This window comes from Passer montanus, unplaced genomic scaffold (genome assembly GCF_014805655.1).
Source record: "Passer montanus isolate IOZ18808 unplaced genomic scaffold, ASM1480565v1 scaffold36, whole genome shotgun sequence".
NCBI lineage: Eukaryota > Metazoa > Chordata > Aves > Passeriformes > Passeridae > Passer > Passer montanus.
This window is the reverse complement of record NW_024368374.1, coordinates 6,126,186-6,141,209: the sequence shown is the minus strand read 5'-3', so window position 1 is coordinate 6,141,209 and position 15,024 is coordinate 6,126,186. Positions and strand designations below refer to the sequence as shown.

At 40.2% G+C, this 15,024-nt stretch overlaps 1 protein-coding gene across 1 annotated transcript; it reads left to right on the top strand.

The window, feature by feature from the left end:
- Nucleotides 1-630: 630 nt before the first annotated feature.
- Nucleotides 631-13,850, top strand: CPB2 (carboxypeptidase B2). The gene is made up of 11 exons (XM_039716815.1): nucleotides 631-747; nucleotides 4,161-4,236; nucleotides 6,172-6,296; nucleotides 6,388-6,496; nucleotides 7,029-7,130; nucleotides 7,669-7,773; nucleotides 10,289-10,405; nucleotides 10,858-10,948; nucleotides 12,155-12,357; nucleotides 13,356-13,440; nucleotides 13,564-13,850. Exons 1-11 carry the CDS (start codon nucleotides 671-673, stop codon nucleotides 13,746-13,748), a joined length of 1,275 nt encoding a protein of 424 aa, XP_039572749.1. The 5' UTR covers nucleotides 631-670; the 3' UTR covers nucleotides 13,749-13,850.
- The last annotated feature ends 1,174 nt before the right edge of the window (nucleotides 13,851-15,024 follow it).

Genomic DNA, 15,024 nt, shown 5'->3' with positions numbered 1-15,024 from the left:
GAGCATGTATGGATATCCATGGATAGAGATACGAGAAGCAAATCTTGGGGGCATGCAAAAATTAATAATAATGAGATGAAGAGTCACTTGTACTTTTTCTTGAAAATTAACACTTATGACATCCATAAGGAAAGTACATGGGTGTCAAAGCACCACAAAAACATGTGTCCCACTTGCTCCTTGTTTTCTCTGCTAGGAAATACCAGGAAAATAAGATTTCCTGTTCAGAATTTTTCTGTTTGGACTTAACCTCATTCCCACTGCTTTGAACCAGACTCATGCTGGCTGTGATGCCCTATAAGAGAGATGGATGCACAGCACACTGCAGGACCTCCACAAATATTAAAGGATTACAAAAGCTTTGTGCTTGCTGTTCTTTCTTATGACTGTGGTTTGTAGCTGCAATAAAATAAAAGGCTGAGACGACAAAGTGATTTGTCAATATGAAAATGTTCAAAATGTATTTTATCCTCTCGTACATGGGCGACATCAATATGAGAAGCACCTCCCCAGGGAGCTCTGTCATATTGACTTAGCCACTAGGAGCTTGAGGTTGAAGTGAGAAGCAATATTAAATTTTAACTACTCTTTAAATAACATTTTTAAAAATCAATAATGTGGGTCCCGAACCCTTAGCTTTCCTATTGCATTTGGTTTTGTTGTGAATGCCATGAAGATGAAGTTTTACCTGTTCTTTTTTACTTTTTTTATCTTGGTTCCAGAGAAGCATGCCTTCACTATTCCAAGGTAAAGATTTACTGATGCTGCTGGGTGTTCTAGTGTGTGGTGTGTGGGACAGGGAAAGTACTGATGGAAAATAATTCCAAGCTGCATGAGAAAACATTTGTCAAAGGCTGACATATATTTATTGCCCTTGTAATTGGATACATGGTTCAATTTAACATAAAGATGGTGAAATTATTTTAAGTCTTCTTTGCATCCATAAATCCTGTGTTTTTAATCATATTAAGACTACTCTCTTTGGTCTAAGTGCAAATAAATTCTGTTCATTCAGTACTTTTGAATGCCAATAAAGGGTATTTTGAAACTTAATGGGAAAAATAATTTACTTCATTTGCCTTAAAACAAGATCTTAAATGAATTATTTCTTGAGGTAGAAAGAGAAACCATTTCAGAAAGTGCTAACAATCTGTTTTGTTTCCAAAGCAGCTTTTATGATGTTTTTTCCAGGCATAAATCATTTTTGAATAACCATTTGGTATTTGTACAATGTTTCAGGAGCAGCTTTATTGTTACCTATTGATAAACTTCAGAAATGCCCTGAAACCAAATGCTTTCTTAAAACGTGAGAGCATATGTCAGAGATGAAGACAGGCATAGTGCTTTTATTTTCTGCATGTAGCACTGGTTTAAAACCCTGAAATGTTTTAATAAGTAGAACTAAAAGATAAGTTCCTCATGTGGTGATTTTAAGCAAAGCTGAACAACCTAGGATTAAGTGCAATCTGCTCCCAGAACTAAAATATCTACAGAAATAAAATGTGAATTATTTCTCGTGTCGCTTCTGTGATTTTGCAGCACTCTGCAGACCTGTGAGAGGTGACCACCATTGAGTTCATGCTTTAAAAAGATGATCTTTCCTCTCCCTTTGTGATGCAATCATATTTTGTTGTGGATTGCTAAGGAGGTGGGAGGGTTAAAGTAGGGGGAAACAAATGTGATATTAGGTGAATTCAGTGGAACAATATTGCTCTGTGCTACTTGAAGATTTATTTATTTCATGTTTAAATAGAACACTGAATATCTGACTCTTAAAGAAGAATATGGTGTTTCCCACTGGAAAGCAGGAGCCTAATCCCCCCAGCCCCAGTTACGAAAATGGCTAAAATAATGAGATTCATCTGACCAGATTGAATTTTTTACACAGCTTTTGTAGGAACAAGTCTCCTTCACCTTTCTGTACAGCTAGTGGGGAAAAATATGTGTATTTAGAAGGCAATTCATTCTAAAATAATGAGATTCATCTGACCAGATTGAATTTTTTACACAGCTTTGTGTAGGAACAAGTCCCCTTCACCTTTCTGTACAGCTAGTGGGGAGAAATGTGTGTATTTAGAAGGCAATTCATTTCAGGTTAGCACACACATCTAAATTAGCTCAGGTTAACCCAACCCCTGAAGTGCCTGTTTCTTTATTAAGATAGTGCCCAGCTCAGAAGAAGATATCAAACCCATCTAAGATTAACTGAAATGTAACTTACTCACAGGGTAAGATCTGAGTAAGGTAGTGTGGGGATGGCAGCTGGACTTCCACCAAGAGGTAAAAGGGAAAGGAAAAAGATATGGGAAACAGGGACAGAGCCCAGTGGGACTCTGGCAGAACGCTGGAAGAAGGAATGAGAAGGCTCTTTTCAAGGACAAACTGAAAGCAGTCAGGGAAGAGGGCATGAGAACAGAAAGAAAAGAGGTGTGTTTGAGATGACCAGGTCCAGCTGTACAGGGGCAGCAGGCAGGGCAAGGAAACTGGGGAGGCTGATTCTGAGCATGGTATAAGGATGATAATTAAAGCTTTTGTCTGGATGTTTTCAACAAAGAATGGGAAAGAAGACAGATGAAAGAGGGTACAATGCCAAATCAAAGCAGGGGAACTGAGAAGGGCAACAACTACAGTTTTGGCTGTTAATACTTGCCACACTGAACTCCAGGGAAACTAAGAATTTTGATCAATTTATTCAGTGTATTTATGTCTTATCACAAGAGCTAGGGAGGAATTGTAACAGCTGTTCAGTACTTACCACACTCGGATGAAATATTTGTGCAACAAACAGTGGGATACAAGTACACATCAGCTTCCCCATTATGGTGCTCTCAGGCTGTGGGAATGATGCAATGAAACCAGATCCTGCAGGCCTTTTCTTGGCTCCTGTGTGAAAAGACTCCCTCAGCTATGGGAAGACACTAATTTTTAAAGTAGCCTCAAACACGCACTTCAGAGTGCACTAAAGAAATAGGCAAACTGCCCACCTCGCCTATCCCTGATTGCTTTTTGATGTTCTGTCAAATGATGGTGGAGGGAAAAAAAAAGGTTGGCATGTTGTTGGCTCTGCATGAGAAACAACAGTGATTGCTTGGCGCCTGGCTGAAAGTAAAGATGAATCACCTGGTTGCCAGATGCTGTCAGGCTTCTGCTTGAAATCAGTCACAGCAACAAGCTGTGACAATCATGTTACACTGCTTGAAAACCTTAGTTTTGAGAGCCCTGCCTGTTTTCTTTTCGGGACAGTCTTTGCAAACTGGGCTGGCAGGGACTTTGATCATGCCTGGTTTAAACAGTGCCACCATTTCCACATGATTAGATGTGGCTGAGAGCCAACCCAGCCCAGGAAATGGAAAGAGAGGTCTGACATTCCCCTGAGTCTACTTCTTCTACACACAAAAATTATTGTAATTACCTATCCAATGCAATTTTTTACTGCATGACTTGCAGGACACTGATGATCAGGACTTAATGCAGAGTGCTGTTTTTTTTTCTTTCCAGAAAGTGAATTTTACTTCTGTCACCAACAGTGGTGTCAGATATGGAGTAGCTGGGAAGCACCATGTCATGTACAGACCACAGTTTTCAAACAGAAGGAGAATATAAATTACTGGGCAAAGATGCGGAGGACAGTGGTGCAGGCCATCTGAAACAATACCAGCAGAGGGACACAAATGAGACCAGAAAAACTCCATTGAAGTAGGAATGCACATCTACAAAACATCATGTTTGGCTTTTGCCAAAACTGTGAGGGCTTTTTGGCAAACTGGGAGGGCTGATGTCTCTGTTGAATGGTGACTGAGAAACTCGGGGGACAATAGGAGAGCCATCTTCCTGCCCTCAGCGAGTTTTCAATTGCTGCTGCTGCACTGTGGATTAGCTGGAGCTGGTGGCTGTGGTGCTGGTGCCATCTCCCAGGAGCAATCTCAGTGTTCAGCAGTAAATATTGGCTATCAAAGCCCTGCACCATCTCTTTCACAGATTTTACTGATCAGTACAAGCAGAGGCTGGAACCAGATTCAGCATCTTCACTATTGGAGTGTCTTTGGGTTCATGGCACCCAAGCCAGGGAAGATGAGAGAGACAAGCCTGCTTCTTCCCTTTTGCATGAACTGGAGCTTTTCCAAGAACCTGTGCTTTACCTAAATACCCTTGTTTTTCAGGGATGAAGTTTTGTGGGCTCTCCCACAAACTGATGAACAAGTTGAAGACCTTCAGGATTTACTGAACACCACTGAGGTAAACAGATTATTCTGTCTCTCTGAACTCTAGGCCAAATTTTTCCCCCAAGTGCCCTAATACTGCTTCTCCCTCACAAGAAAGATCTACCCCTCTTCCATTCATTTGTTCTAATACATCAGCTCAGGAAATGCTTGGTTTTAATTTCTCACAACCATCTAATTTACATGTGTTTACATAATGTTTCAGTCATTAATTACATTGGAGCTCATATTTCTCCAATTGATTTTGTGTATTAAGGCACTGCAAAACTGGGAAAACACCAACACACAGTAGAGTAAAAATACATTTGCTAGGGAACCTCAGCACTTTTGACCAGTGTGATCATGACCTGTATATGGCTTGCACACCTTTGAAGATCAGGACTTAGTTTTCAGGGTATTTTTTTAAAGGTAGAATCTAGAAGATAAAAATATCTTAAATAATAATTTTGTATTATTATTACTTCTATCTTTCATTAGATAAAGGACTATTTAATTAAATCGAGACATCTCTTTTCTCGCCCAATCATACCCTCCAAATCTGAAGTCAACACTGCGACAAAGGTGTAACCATACCCTCAATCAACACATTTTACAGGATGATTGAGGATGGGTTTCATATGACTAAGATCTTTTAAATGTGTCTATGCCCAGTCTTCCTCCGTCTTTCTTGGCTCCTATGCATTTTACACCCACCCCAAAATCCTTGTGCTGTCCCTACTAGCATCTTCTAATTCTTCCTTTAAGTTCTCAGAAAGGTCTTGATAACCTTTCTTGCTCTTTTCCACCTTCACAAATCAAGTCACATATACATCTCTTTTTCTGTACCAGTATAAACCTCTGCTCCTCCATCTTTTATTTACTACTGTGATTCTTCACTTGTATGCAGGAGCCCCAAGAATTCAGGAAGAAAAGCTGCAGCACATTCAAGGCACAGAGGCATTGTGATGTTTTCTTCCAAGTCATTTATGGGAATATGCAAACCAAATATTTTTCATGGGTTATAAACCAGAAAATTTGTTTCCATTACTATAAATTGGGGAAGCTGGAAGAAAAAACCAGAACAGGAATAGCAACAGGAAAGGGAAAGGGAAAGGGAAAGGGAAAGGGAAAGGGAAAGGGAAAGGGAAAGGGTAAACACAAGCAGTACCTCCCAACCTATTTTAATGGTTACCATTTATTGTTCAAACAATATTGCTTGTGCAACTGAACCGTAAAGGAAAAAAAATAAACCCTATTGTCTGGTGACTTCATGCTGTATGCCCTAAAAATGCATCCAAGAATTATGCTGACTTTTTTCACACTCTAAATGTATGCCTAATTTACTGCTAACTGTCAGCCCCAGATCTTTCTGTATTATTGGTTCTGAAGTTTCAGTCTTTGATTGAATATGCTGGCTTTTTATTTTATTATTGTAATATATTTAATTTTACCAAGAACAATCTCATTTTCTTACTTTTCTCCAATTTCTAATCTCTGTATTGCTTCTTCAACTTGACTTATATTCAAACCCCTTCTGGCACTTATTTCCTCCCTGATCAAAGTCATCAGAGAATACAATAACTACAAAGACTGGTCTGATCTTCATTAATTCTCCTAGAGCCCTCAGGGAAAATAACTCTCAGCAGACTTGAAAACATGTAACATAATAACCAGCTAAATATATCTATTATACTAGAAATACTATCTCAGAAAAGGTTATGTTCTTGTCTTTGTTCTTGATTTATGATTTTCTGTGCAGAAGTCATTATAAACCTTTCTTAAATACACACATTTCACTTCCAGAAGTAGCAGGATGCTACACATCACAAGGAGCATTAAACTGCTTGTTACAAGCGGTCTCTTAAATTGAAAACATATGCTTTGATTATTTTCAAAATGCTTATTAAATGTTAGTAAGAATATTTTTTCTTTCCTCAGTAAAATAAATTAAATGTTTTTGGAAACTTTGTAGGTCATTCTCTGGCAACCTGTTGTGGTTGAAAACATCCAGAAGGACAGAGAAGTCCATTTCTATGTCAGGGCATCCAGCCTAAATAGCATAAAAGCTCAGTTAAGGCAACTGACCATCCAACACAAGTATGTATTTTTTATTTGTTGTCATGAATGATTCTGTAAAGTTGTTTGTCATTTATTTAACAGGAGGTTGTGCTCTTCCTTTGTTATTCAGAGTCTTGATGAGAGATGTTCAGGGAATTATTGAACAACAGACTGTCAATGACACAGTCAATGCTCGTGGATCTTCCTCATACTACGAAAACTACCATTCAATGACAGAAGTAAGCTGTTTTTGTTGTGAACATCTGTAGATGGAAAGGGTGAAATTTATCTCATGGTTGAGAACGGATATAAAGGGAAAGAAATCATCAGCAGTTAATAATTACCACTGTATTGCACAACAATTAAGAGATCTATTTATTGTAACGCTTTCATAGAGATAGAAAGAAGCACCAGACAAAATCTCTCATACATCTAATTGCCTCAAACTGTCATTCAAGTCAGTAAATAGAGAAGCAAAATGAAGTCACAAAACAAACATGTAAATATTTAAAACATGAAATCAATAACAATTTGAACAAATAGAACTGAACAGGAATTTCAGGGCTACATTTGGACTGTGTTGTTATTGCATCTTACTGTTGGTTTTAACAAAAATTAGAGTCAGACATGTGGTAGGTGAGGTGAATTATTAGTTTTTCTTTCCCATCAGATAAAAATTTTGGGAGGTAAAATGAATTTAAGTCTAGACTACTTTCAGGGATGGAGGAAAACAGTAAAGAGAAGATCCACTTACTAACTTCACCCTTGCAGATCTATCGTTGGATGGAGGCAGTAGTGAAAGTCCACTCTGATCTCCTCCAGAAAATATATATTGGATCATCCTATGAAAAGCGACCGCTTTATGTTCTGAAGGTACACCTGTGACTTACTGCAAAAACTTTCCAAGTACTACTGTAAGCAAATGATGGGGTTTGGCCAGGACATCTCTTTAAATCTATGCCTACATTCTTATTTTTTATGATTTTTAGAGGTCCTAAGTTGTTCTAGGAAGATGCGTTACCGTTGCAAACGCATTTGACCAGATTAGGTTCCTTTCTGGATCACAAGGAAGTTACCACATCTAGGCCATCATGCAAAGGCATGAAATACGGGATACCCTCCTCTGTTGATGATGAAGCAAATCCAGTTTGTTGCCCTGCACAGCTGGTGGAAGACTCACCTGACCTCAGCTCTTGCTGTAGGCTTGGTGCCTGTGTTGGTTCTTTGCAAGCAGCCTGAACAGCTCTGACTGTATGCAAACGTAACCAATGGCTGCATCCTGGCTCAGGATCAGACTGAGCTCTCCTTACAAGACAGATGCTTCTTCTTCCATCTTGGTTACCTTTCTTCTTCCATTTTATGTGGTACCCTTTATAGTGGTGACATTTGAATGCAATCTCTCTTTTTTCAGATTTCTAAAAGCAAGGAAAAATCAAAAAATGCCATATGGATTGACTGTGGTATCCACGCTAGAGAATGGATTTCTCCTGCTTTTTGCCTGTGGTTCATAGGCCATGTGAGTACATAATCACATCTGATTACTGTTTTCAAAGCAAAGCAAAAAATCTTAATGCCATTTAGCTTTGTCCAATTGCATTCTAGGATCCATAAAGCCTTAATCCATTTACTCCAGCACATGATATTTATGTCTAAGCTGCAAGCATAGCAGTGTGTGTGTGTGCATGCCAGTAGATAAGGGTATGTGCATGTGAGAAAAACAGAAAGTCATTGGGAGTAAACACAAAGGAGCTCAAATGTATTATCAAGCATGAAACAAACCTCAAAGCATGTGCAGCAAATTCAACAGAGACATTTATTGTTATGAATGGTCAGAGATGGAGAGGGCATGCCAGGAAAAGCACGTGTTTGGTCATCTGCTAGGGCCATGTCTCTACTGCTGTGAGGATTGCAGAAGTGGTGTTGGTTGTGAGTCATGCAGCACATGGTGACTTGTGTCCATGTTACTGCAACTGGCACTGCCTGGAGCAGGTCAGGAGACACACACAGTGAGCTCAAGCTGTCCTACAACCCTTGGCTCTGCTCTACATGCCTCCCTAGAGCAATAGGTACCCCACACTTGCCTGCTCCAGACATGGCACAGCTTCATACCAGCAATCCACTGGCTGTGATGCATCACCTACTCCTGGGTCTGCTGCTACTGCTCCTCCTGACTCCATGTTTTTCATTGCTCCTGCTTTTTTTCTGGATCTGCAGAGAATAACTCCACATAAGCCACCTTCATCTGAAGGTATTATCCTTGCTAGTGATACCCTCATGTCAGACCTCTAGAACCTGACCAACAACATCCAGCTGAAGTACCAGTTCATGGAAACTAGAAAATCACTGATGGGTTGAGCCTGTAGATTAATCACTGATGAGACGGGCTTAGATCAACCAGCCTTGATGTGTGGCCTCAGACAAATAGCCACACCTATCTTTAGTGTCTTTATTATCTACACTGCTCAGGAGAGGGAACAAAGATGCACCAAAAGAAACAACATCCACAGTTTACAACTGGATTTTAAAATACATTGCCTTGGTCTTTTTGAACTCAAGGCATGTGTACTCAACTCTTATGCTGAACTGCTGACCCAGTCCCTGGTATGGACCAGGAAAAGGCTTCTGAGGCCTTTCTGGCCCAGACAAGGCTGCCCATTTTGCTCAGTTAATGTTCTGAGATATTATTTATTATTACTTTTTCACAAAAGCAAAGTTCACAGTAAAAATAAACTAGATGACACTGAGACTTCACAGTCGTGAGTACTGTAGTCAGAGGAACAACATAGATGAGTCCTTGAAATGTGAATTATGATTTGGCCATGATGGACCTAAATAATGTGGATGATGATAACAATAATAACAATAAAAAATAATAAATTTGTTTATTTTTGTTATCACTCACAGCTATAAAACCTCAATGCCTAAAACTTGAAAGGATATTGCAGGAGTTAGGGACAGATACAGCTGAATGTACCTCGTGACCCACTGATAATCCCAGCGTGCAAGGCTCCACTACACAGAAATGCATTTGCCCTTTTCATGCTGCTCCAAATAATTACCAGCTGTGCTGTCATTTTGCCAGTGACATGTCCCTGCAGCATTTTTCAGAGGTAACAAGCTGAACATTTAGGTTCTCCATTCCTTTGATCTAATTTACGTGGTTTAAATTCAAATTTTATTTCTGTATCTCTTCATGAAGCAATGTTTTAAAATCTGACATTAATACACATCTGCACACAAGCACTAAAATCATCAGCTCTCCCTAGCAAATCCTAGGCATTCTTTATAATGGGTCCACTTTTCATAATTTAATTTTGTTGTTAAGATTGTAGAAAGATTGACATTTCTCATTTAGTCAAAGGAAGACCATTGCCTGAGGATAACTAAGAAGGATTTAAAATGAAAAAAGGTGATCTAAGTAAGGCATAAAGAAAAAACAAGGATGATGAAGGGCTTAGTCTATTCCAATAGTAACAAACCCACTCATCTAGATTAAAATTTATTTCTTTGTCATGGACCAACAACCAGGTTCAGTATCACTAAAGCCCTCAAAATAAGCTGTGAGGAAAATTAGCAATGTAGATCATACTGACTCTTGTCATATAGTTGCATTAAACTCAAAATGCCACCAGAATAAATAATGTTGTGTATGGCAGCCATTTGAAATATTACTTGTTATTTTGGAGCTTGCTGTATTTTGGGCAGGAGGGATGGTTTCTATTACTTACACGGGCTGCAAAAGCTCAAACCTTCCAATTAATAGACTTAATTTCTGTCTCATGACCACCCACTAACACTAAAGAACTGCAGTGTTTCTGGCTGACTGTATCAATTTTTCCCCATGGCACTTCTGAGCAGAGAGCTACTTTGCTATTTAACCATTTCCATGATGTGATGAGCCTCATGAGACTCAAGTAGACTGCTCTGATAATTGCACAATTATTTTGCACATTCCACCAGGTACCTTTGCAGGAGGGTAAGAAAAATAACAATTACAAATGCTTTTAATATGTTTCCCTTGTGCTTTATAGGCAATCCATGTGCGTGAGAGAGATCGGACCATGACAACACTTCTGGAGCACTTTGATTTCTACATCATGCCTGTGATAAACGTAGATGGCTATGAGTACACGTGGAGCCACCCCTCTGTATGTAGACTTTTTTTTAAAGGTTGTTCAAGGTACTGATTTGCTATTTATGGGAACTATCATTGTGCATGGTTAGGGCCTAGTTATAATCCTGAAACTGCACACCCCAACCTCTTACTCTGTGCTTGGAATTTCTGCATCTTTCCCCACAGAAAGCTGGATTTATGCTCCTAAACTCACATACCTGGCCAAACGGTATGTCTCCTGCCCTCCTTCCACAGACCAAATTCCATTGAAATCAGAATGTGACCACTTCTGATCCTACCTAACATTCCCTTTTATCACCCAGCCTTGCTGGCAAGCAGACTGTGGTTTTAGAATCTTCCTTGGTCCTCACTAGCACAGGACTGTAGAGGCACATGTGGGAAGTCACATTTAACTAATCAGCAAGGTGGTACATTGACTTTTCCAGCATTTTTCTCTGATCGTGGCTTGTGTGTCTCTTTCCATAGAATCGGATGTGGAGAAAAAGCCGTTCCTCGCATGGTAACAGCAAGTGCATTGGTACTGACATGAACAGGAATTTTGATGCACACTGGTGTGGTAGGACATCATTTTCTTCCTATTGTACCCCTGCATTACTTTTGTCCATTAAAATTTTTGATTTTGAAAACATTTTCATATACTGTTCTGCGAAGCTAGTACAAAGACAAATGGCACTGAATATCTGTTACGAACCGGTGACAACTTTCCCAGCCTTAGATAATTCTTTCTGGGACTCAGGATTTTTAATCCCCAGATGACACACCATGGAATAACCTCTTCCCAGCACAACAGAGCTCCATGCACCACACCATGATACACTTGGGAGTGGCTGTTGGTGGGAAGAAAGAAAGAAAGAGGGAAGAGGTGGTCCTTGCCATGTCACCCAAGGCCTGTTGCACTGTCCAGCTGAGTAGATGCTCCTCTGTGGTGTACAAACTGATCAGCTCAGTCATCCTTCCATAATGCCTAGCTGACCATGATTTTTTGGCCCTTTGTGATTCTTATGAAGACTATATCATGTTTAATTACTGCAGGCACTTTAGTACTTGACACAATTTTTTTAGTCTGCAGAATAGCTGCCTTTAAATGTTACCCTTAGATCTGATCTGACTTCACTCAGTGCTGACGCTGAAGTCCTGTAATGGATTTCAGTCATTCTAACGTTTAGCCCATTGCTAAACCATCCATGGCTGTTGTATCAAGAAAAACAAGCATTTTTTTGCCCTAAAGATCCTGAGTGCTTCCAAAAAGTTATTTGGTCTTACTCTGAAGATAGAAGTGGTGAATCCTATTTATCTTCTTGATAATTTGTTCCACCATCAATTTTTCTTAAAAATTTTCATTTTGGTTTGTTTCCTCACCTTCCCATTGGGAGTTTGCTTTCCCACAAGATTAAATAATCATGTAGAATTGCCTTTTTCCTATCGTACTTCTAGATTTTAAGATGTGATCTCACGACCATATGATGATTTTAAATGAAGCATATTCATCCTCTCCTCTAAGACTTTTTTATCTAGTCTTTGAATACTTTTTTCTGCATCTTTTCTTGTTTATTAGAGCACAATAGGTGAGAAATCCTTGTAGGCTCACAGAGATTTCTACAAACATGCAAATTCTTTCCACAGCATGGTGAAATCTATGATTTCTTGCATATTACACCATACTCTGCTCTTTCATTTCATACTCTTGCATTTTTCCTGAACAGAAATGCAGAAGGGAAGAAGTAAAGGAGTAAAACTGTGCACTTTTTTTTTTTGGCTAAAGGCCCAGGAGCATCTCACTCTGAATGCCAGGAGATATACTGTGGACCCTACCCAGAGTCTGAGCCTGAAGTGAGAGCAGTGGCTCGCTTTGTCAGAGACCACAAAGACACCATTAAAGCCTACATCACCATGCACTCCTACTCCCAGTTGGTGCTGTTTCCATATTCTTACACTATGAACAGAAGCAAGGACCATGAGGAGCTGGTAAGTCTTCCCACCTCCTGAAGTTTCACACTTATCTCAGAATATTCACCCAGCTTGGTCATTCTTGTAAGGAGGGGGTCACTGTGCTGTGAGGATCAAGAATTAGGAAATTACATTTTTCTTGATGCTCTTAACAACTTTAAAAAGTCTGGGCTGGTCTAGTAGTGTCCAAGTCAGCAAGCTGCTTCTGAAGGCTACAGAAAAATGAAAATATTTATTCCAGATTGACTGTACATCAACAACACCTAACATGTTGCTGCTGCTAGAAGACCAGCGTCCTGTTGTTCTGGACCTCTTGGAAAGGGGTGCAAATTGCAATGTTTGATGGTTTATATAAACTCTGAAATTAATTGGGTGTGTGACTCTGAAAACACCCTTTGCATACCTAAGCGATGAGGTATTCTGGTGGGCACTTGCTACTTTATTAAGGCTTTTTCTAGGGATATTTATTTTAAATTGTCGTAGTGGTAGGATGGAAAATATATCCTGCATATGTAGAATTTTACTTTCTTGAGGCACCAAATGACACAGCACAAACTCTCACTGAAAACAGCGGAGTTCTAAAGAGAACAGTTACTCTTTCCCTGTAAAGCAGAGAGATGTGCACTGATTGTGGGCATTTCAGTCTTCTTCATGGCTTAACAGTAGGTTCTCTAAAATATTTTCCTGCCATATTTGTCATTATTATTTAAATAAAGAGTGACTTAAGTGCTGTGACAGAAAAGAAAAAATATGAGATGAATGAGAACAAATGGTTTGACAACAGAAGTGGGGATAAGGTCCCATCTATACTTTTTTTATCTGCCTACAGCAGAAATGCAATCTGTAGCATGGGCATATGCTGAAAACTTTTACCACATCCACTAGGTTTTCTAGACCTTTTATATGATTATTGAACTAATGTGAAATCCTGGGCACACTGTAAGTAAATTATAACTGCGTACATTTTAACTATTGTCACAAAGCCCTAAAGGTAATAATGTTTTGTTTAATTTCAGGAAAGTCTGGCACAGAAAGCAGCTAAAGCTATAAAGAGGACAACTTGGAAAACTTACAGACCTGGTGCTGGTGCACAAACCATCTGTAAGTATGACTCTATGGCAATGAAAGGCACAACAATATATCCTTGCTAGGGTCAGAAGACAACTTTTGAACAGAAAAAGTTATGGTTTCAGGCAATTTTTCTGATTTCTCTTCCTCACACAGATTTAGCTCCTGGAGGGTCCGACGACTGGGCTTACGATCTTGGCATTAAATATTCTTTTACCTTTGAGCTTCGTGACACAGGGACTTACGGATTTTTGCTTCCTGCTCGAGAAATCAAGCCAACTTGCTTAGAGGCACTTTCTGCTGTCAAAGAGATCGCTCAACATGTTCTACAAAATTTGTGATGTTGAATATAATTTATTCCAGCATGACTGCACTTAGATTACTTATGAAAATGTAATAAAAAAAAGCTTGCTCCTTTATTAAAATTATTTGTACACAGGCAAAACCCCAGAATGACTGCACCCCCTGTATTTTAGACCACATCAGGTTTTTTCAGCCATACTTTTGTGCCTACATCTACAGTGGTAGCTCACTGCACCACAAGTTATATAATAGAGAGAGCACAGCGTAAGGGGAACAAAGCACACACGTCCCACTAGATAATGGGAATTCCAGGTGAAAGGGTCTCTGACCAACACAGGGCACACTGGGCAGACTCCATCCGCAGAAGAGATTCCCCCATTTAGGTCATTTGTGTTGTTATGGGATTTCATCACAAGAGAACAACCCTCCTTACCACGTCCCCTGTGTGACAGGCGGGGCGGTCACAGCCAGGAGAGGGCACACGAGTGGCCAAACCCCCAGTGCCCAGGGGCTGCTCCACTGCAACTAGCCAAGCCCATCCGCCCTGCAGCCAAGGTTTTTTGCAGCACAGCACTGGCATGAAGACTCTGTAAGACCTTTGTAAGGTGACAGGACAAGGGGCAATGGTTTTAAACCAAATTTGGCAGTTTAGATTAAAAAAGGGGTTTTTTTTACAATATGGCATGAAGACTCTGTAAGACCTTTGTAAGGTGACAGGACAACGGACAATGGTTTTAAACCAAAATTGGACAGTTCAGATTAAAAATAATACGGGTGGTGTGGCACTGGTACAGGTTGCCCAGAGAGGTGATGGATGCCCCATCCCTGGAAACCTTTATGGACAGGCTGGATGGGACTCTGAGCAACCTGTTCTAGTTGAAGCTCACAGAAACACAGGTTCATTGGGGTTGGAGAAGACCTCTGAGGTCACTGAGTCCAAGCTACAATCCAGCACCACCCTGTCAATTAGACCAGGGCACTGAGTGCCAGGTACACTATAAACACCTCCAGCTACAGTGATTCCACCACCTCCTGAGGCATCCGTTCCAACGTTTAATCATCCTTTCTGTAAAGAATCTTATTCCTCATGTACAACTTGAGCCTCCATTGGTGCAGCTTAATACCACCAGGTCTTCTCGTCCTGTTACCTGTTGCCAGGGACAAGACCTAGCTAAATCTCCTTTAGAGGGTTGTGGGGAGCGATAAGGTCACCCCCGAGCCTCCTCCAGGCTGAACACCCCCAGCTCCCTGAGGAGCCCCTCAGGCAATTCCTGCCCGCACCCCCAGCTCCCTGAGGAGCCCCTCGGGCAATTC

Bases quoted from the DNA above. Each gene is read 5' to 3' on its own strand.
- CPB2 (XM_039716815.1), top strand. From the start codon at position 671: ATGAAGATGAAGTTTTACCTGTTCTTTTTTACTTTTTTTATCTTGGTT. The intron at 7,131-7,668 runs GTACACCTGTGA...CTCTTTTTTCAG, and splicing joins GACCGCTTTATGTTCTGAAG to ATTTCTAAAAGCAAGGAAAA. The intron at 13,441-13,563 runs GTAAGTATGACT...TTCCTCACACAG, and splicing joins TGCTGGTGCACAAACCATCT to ATTTAGCTCCTGGAGGGTCC.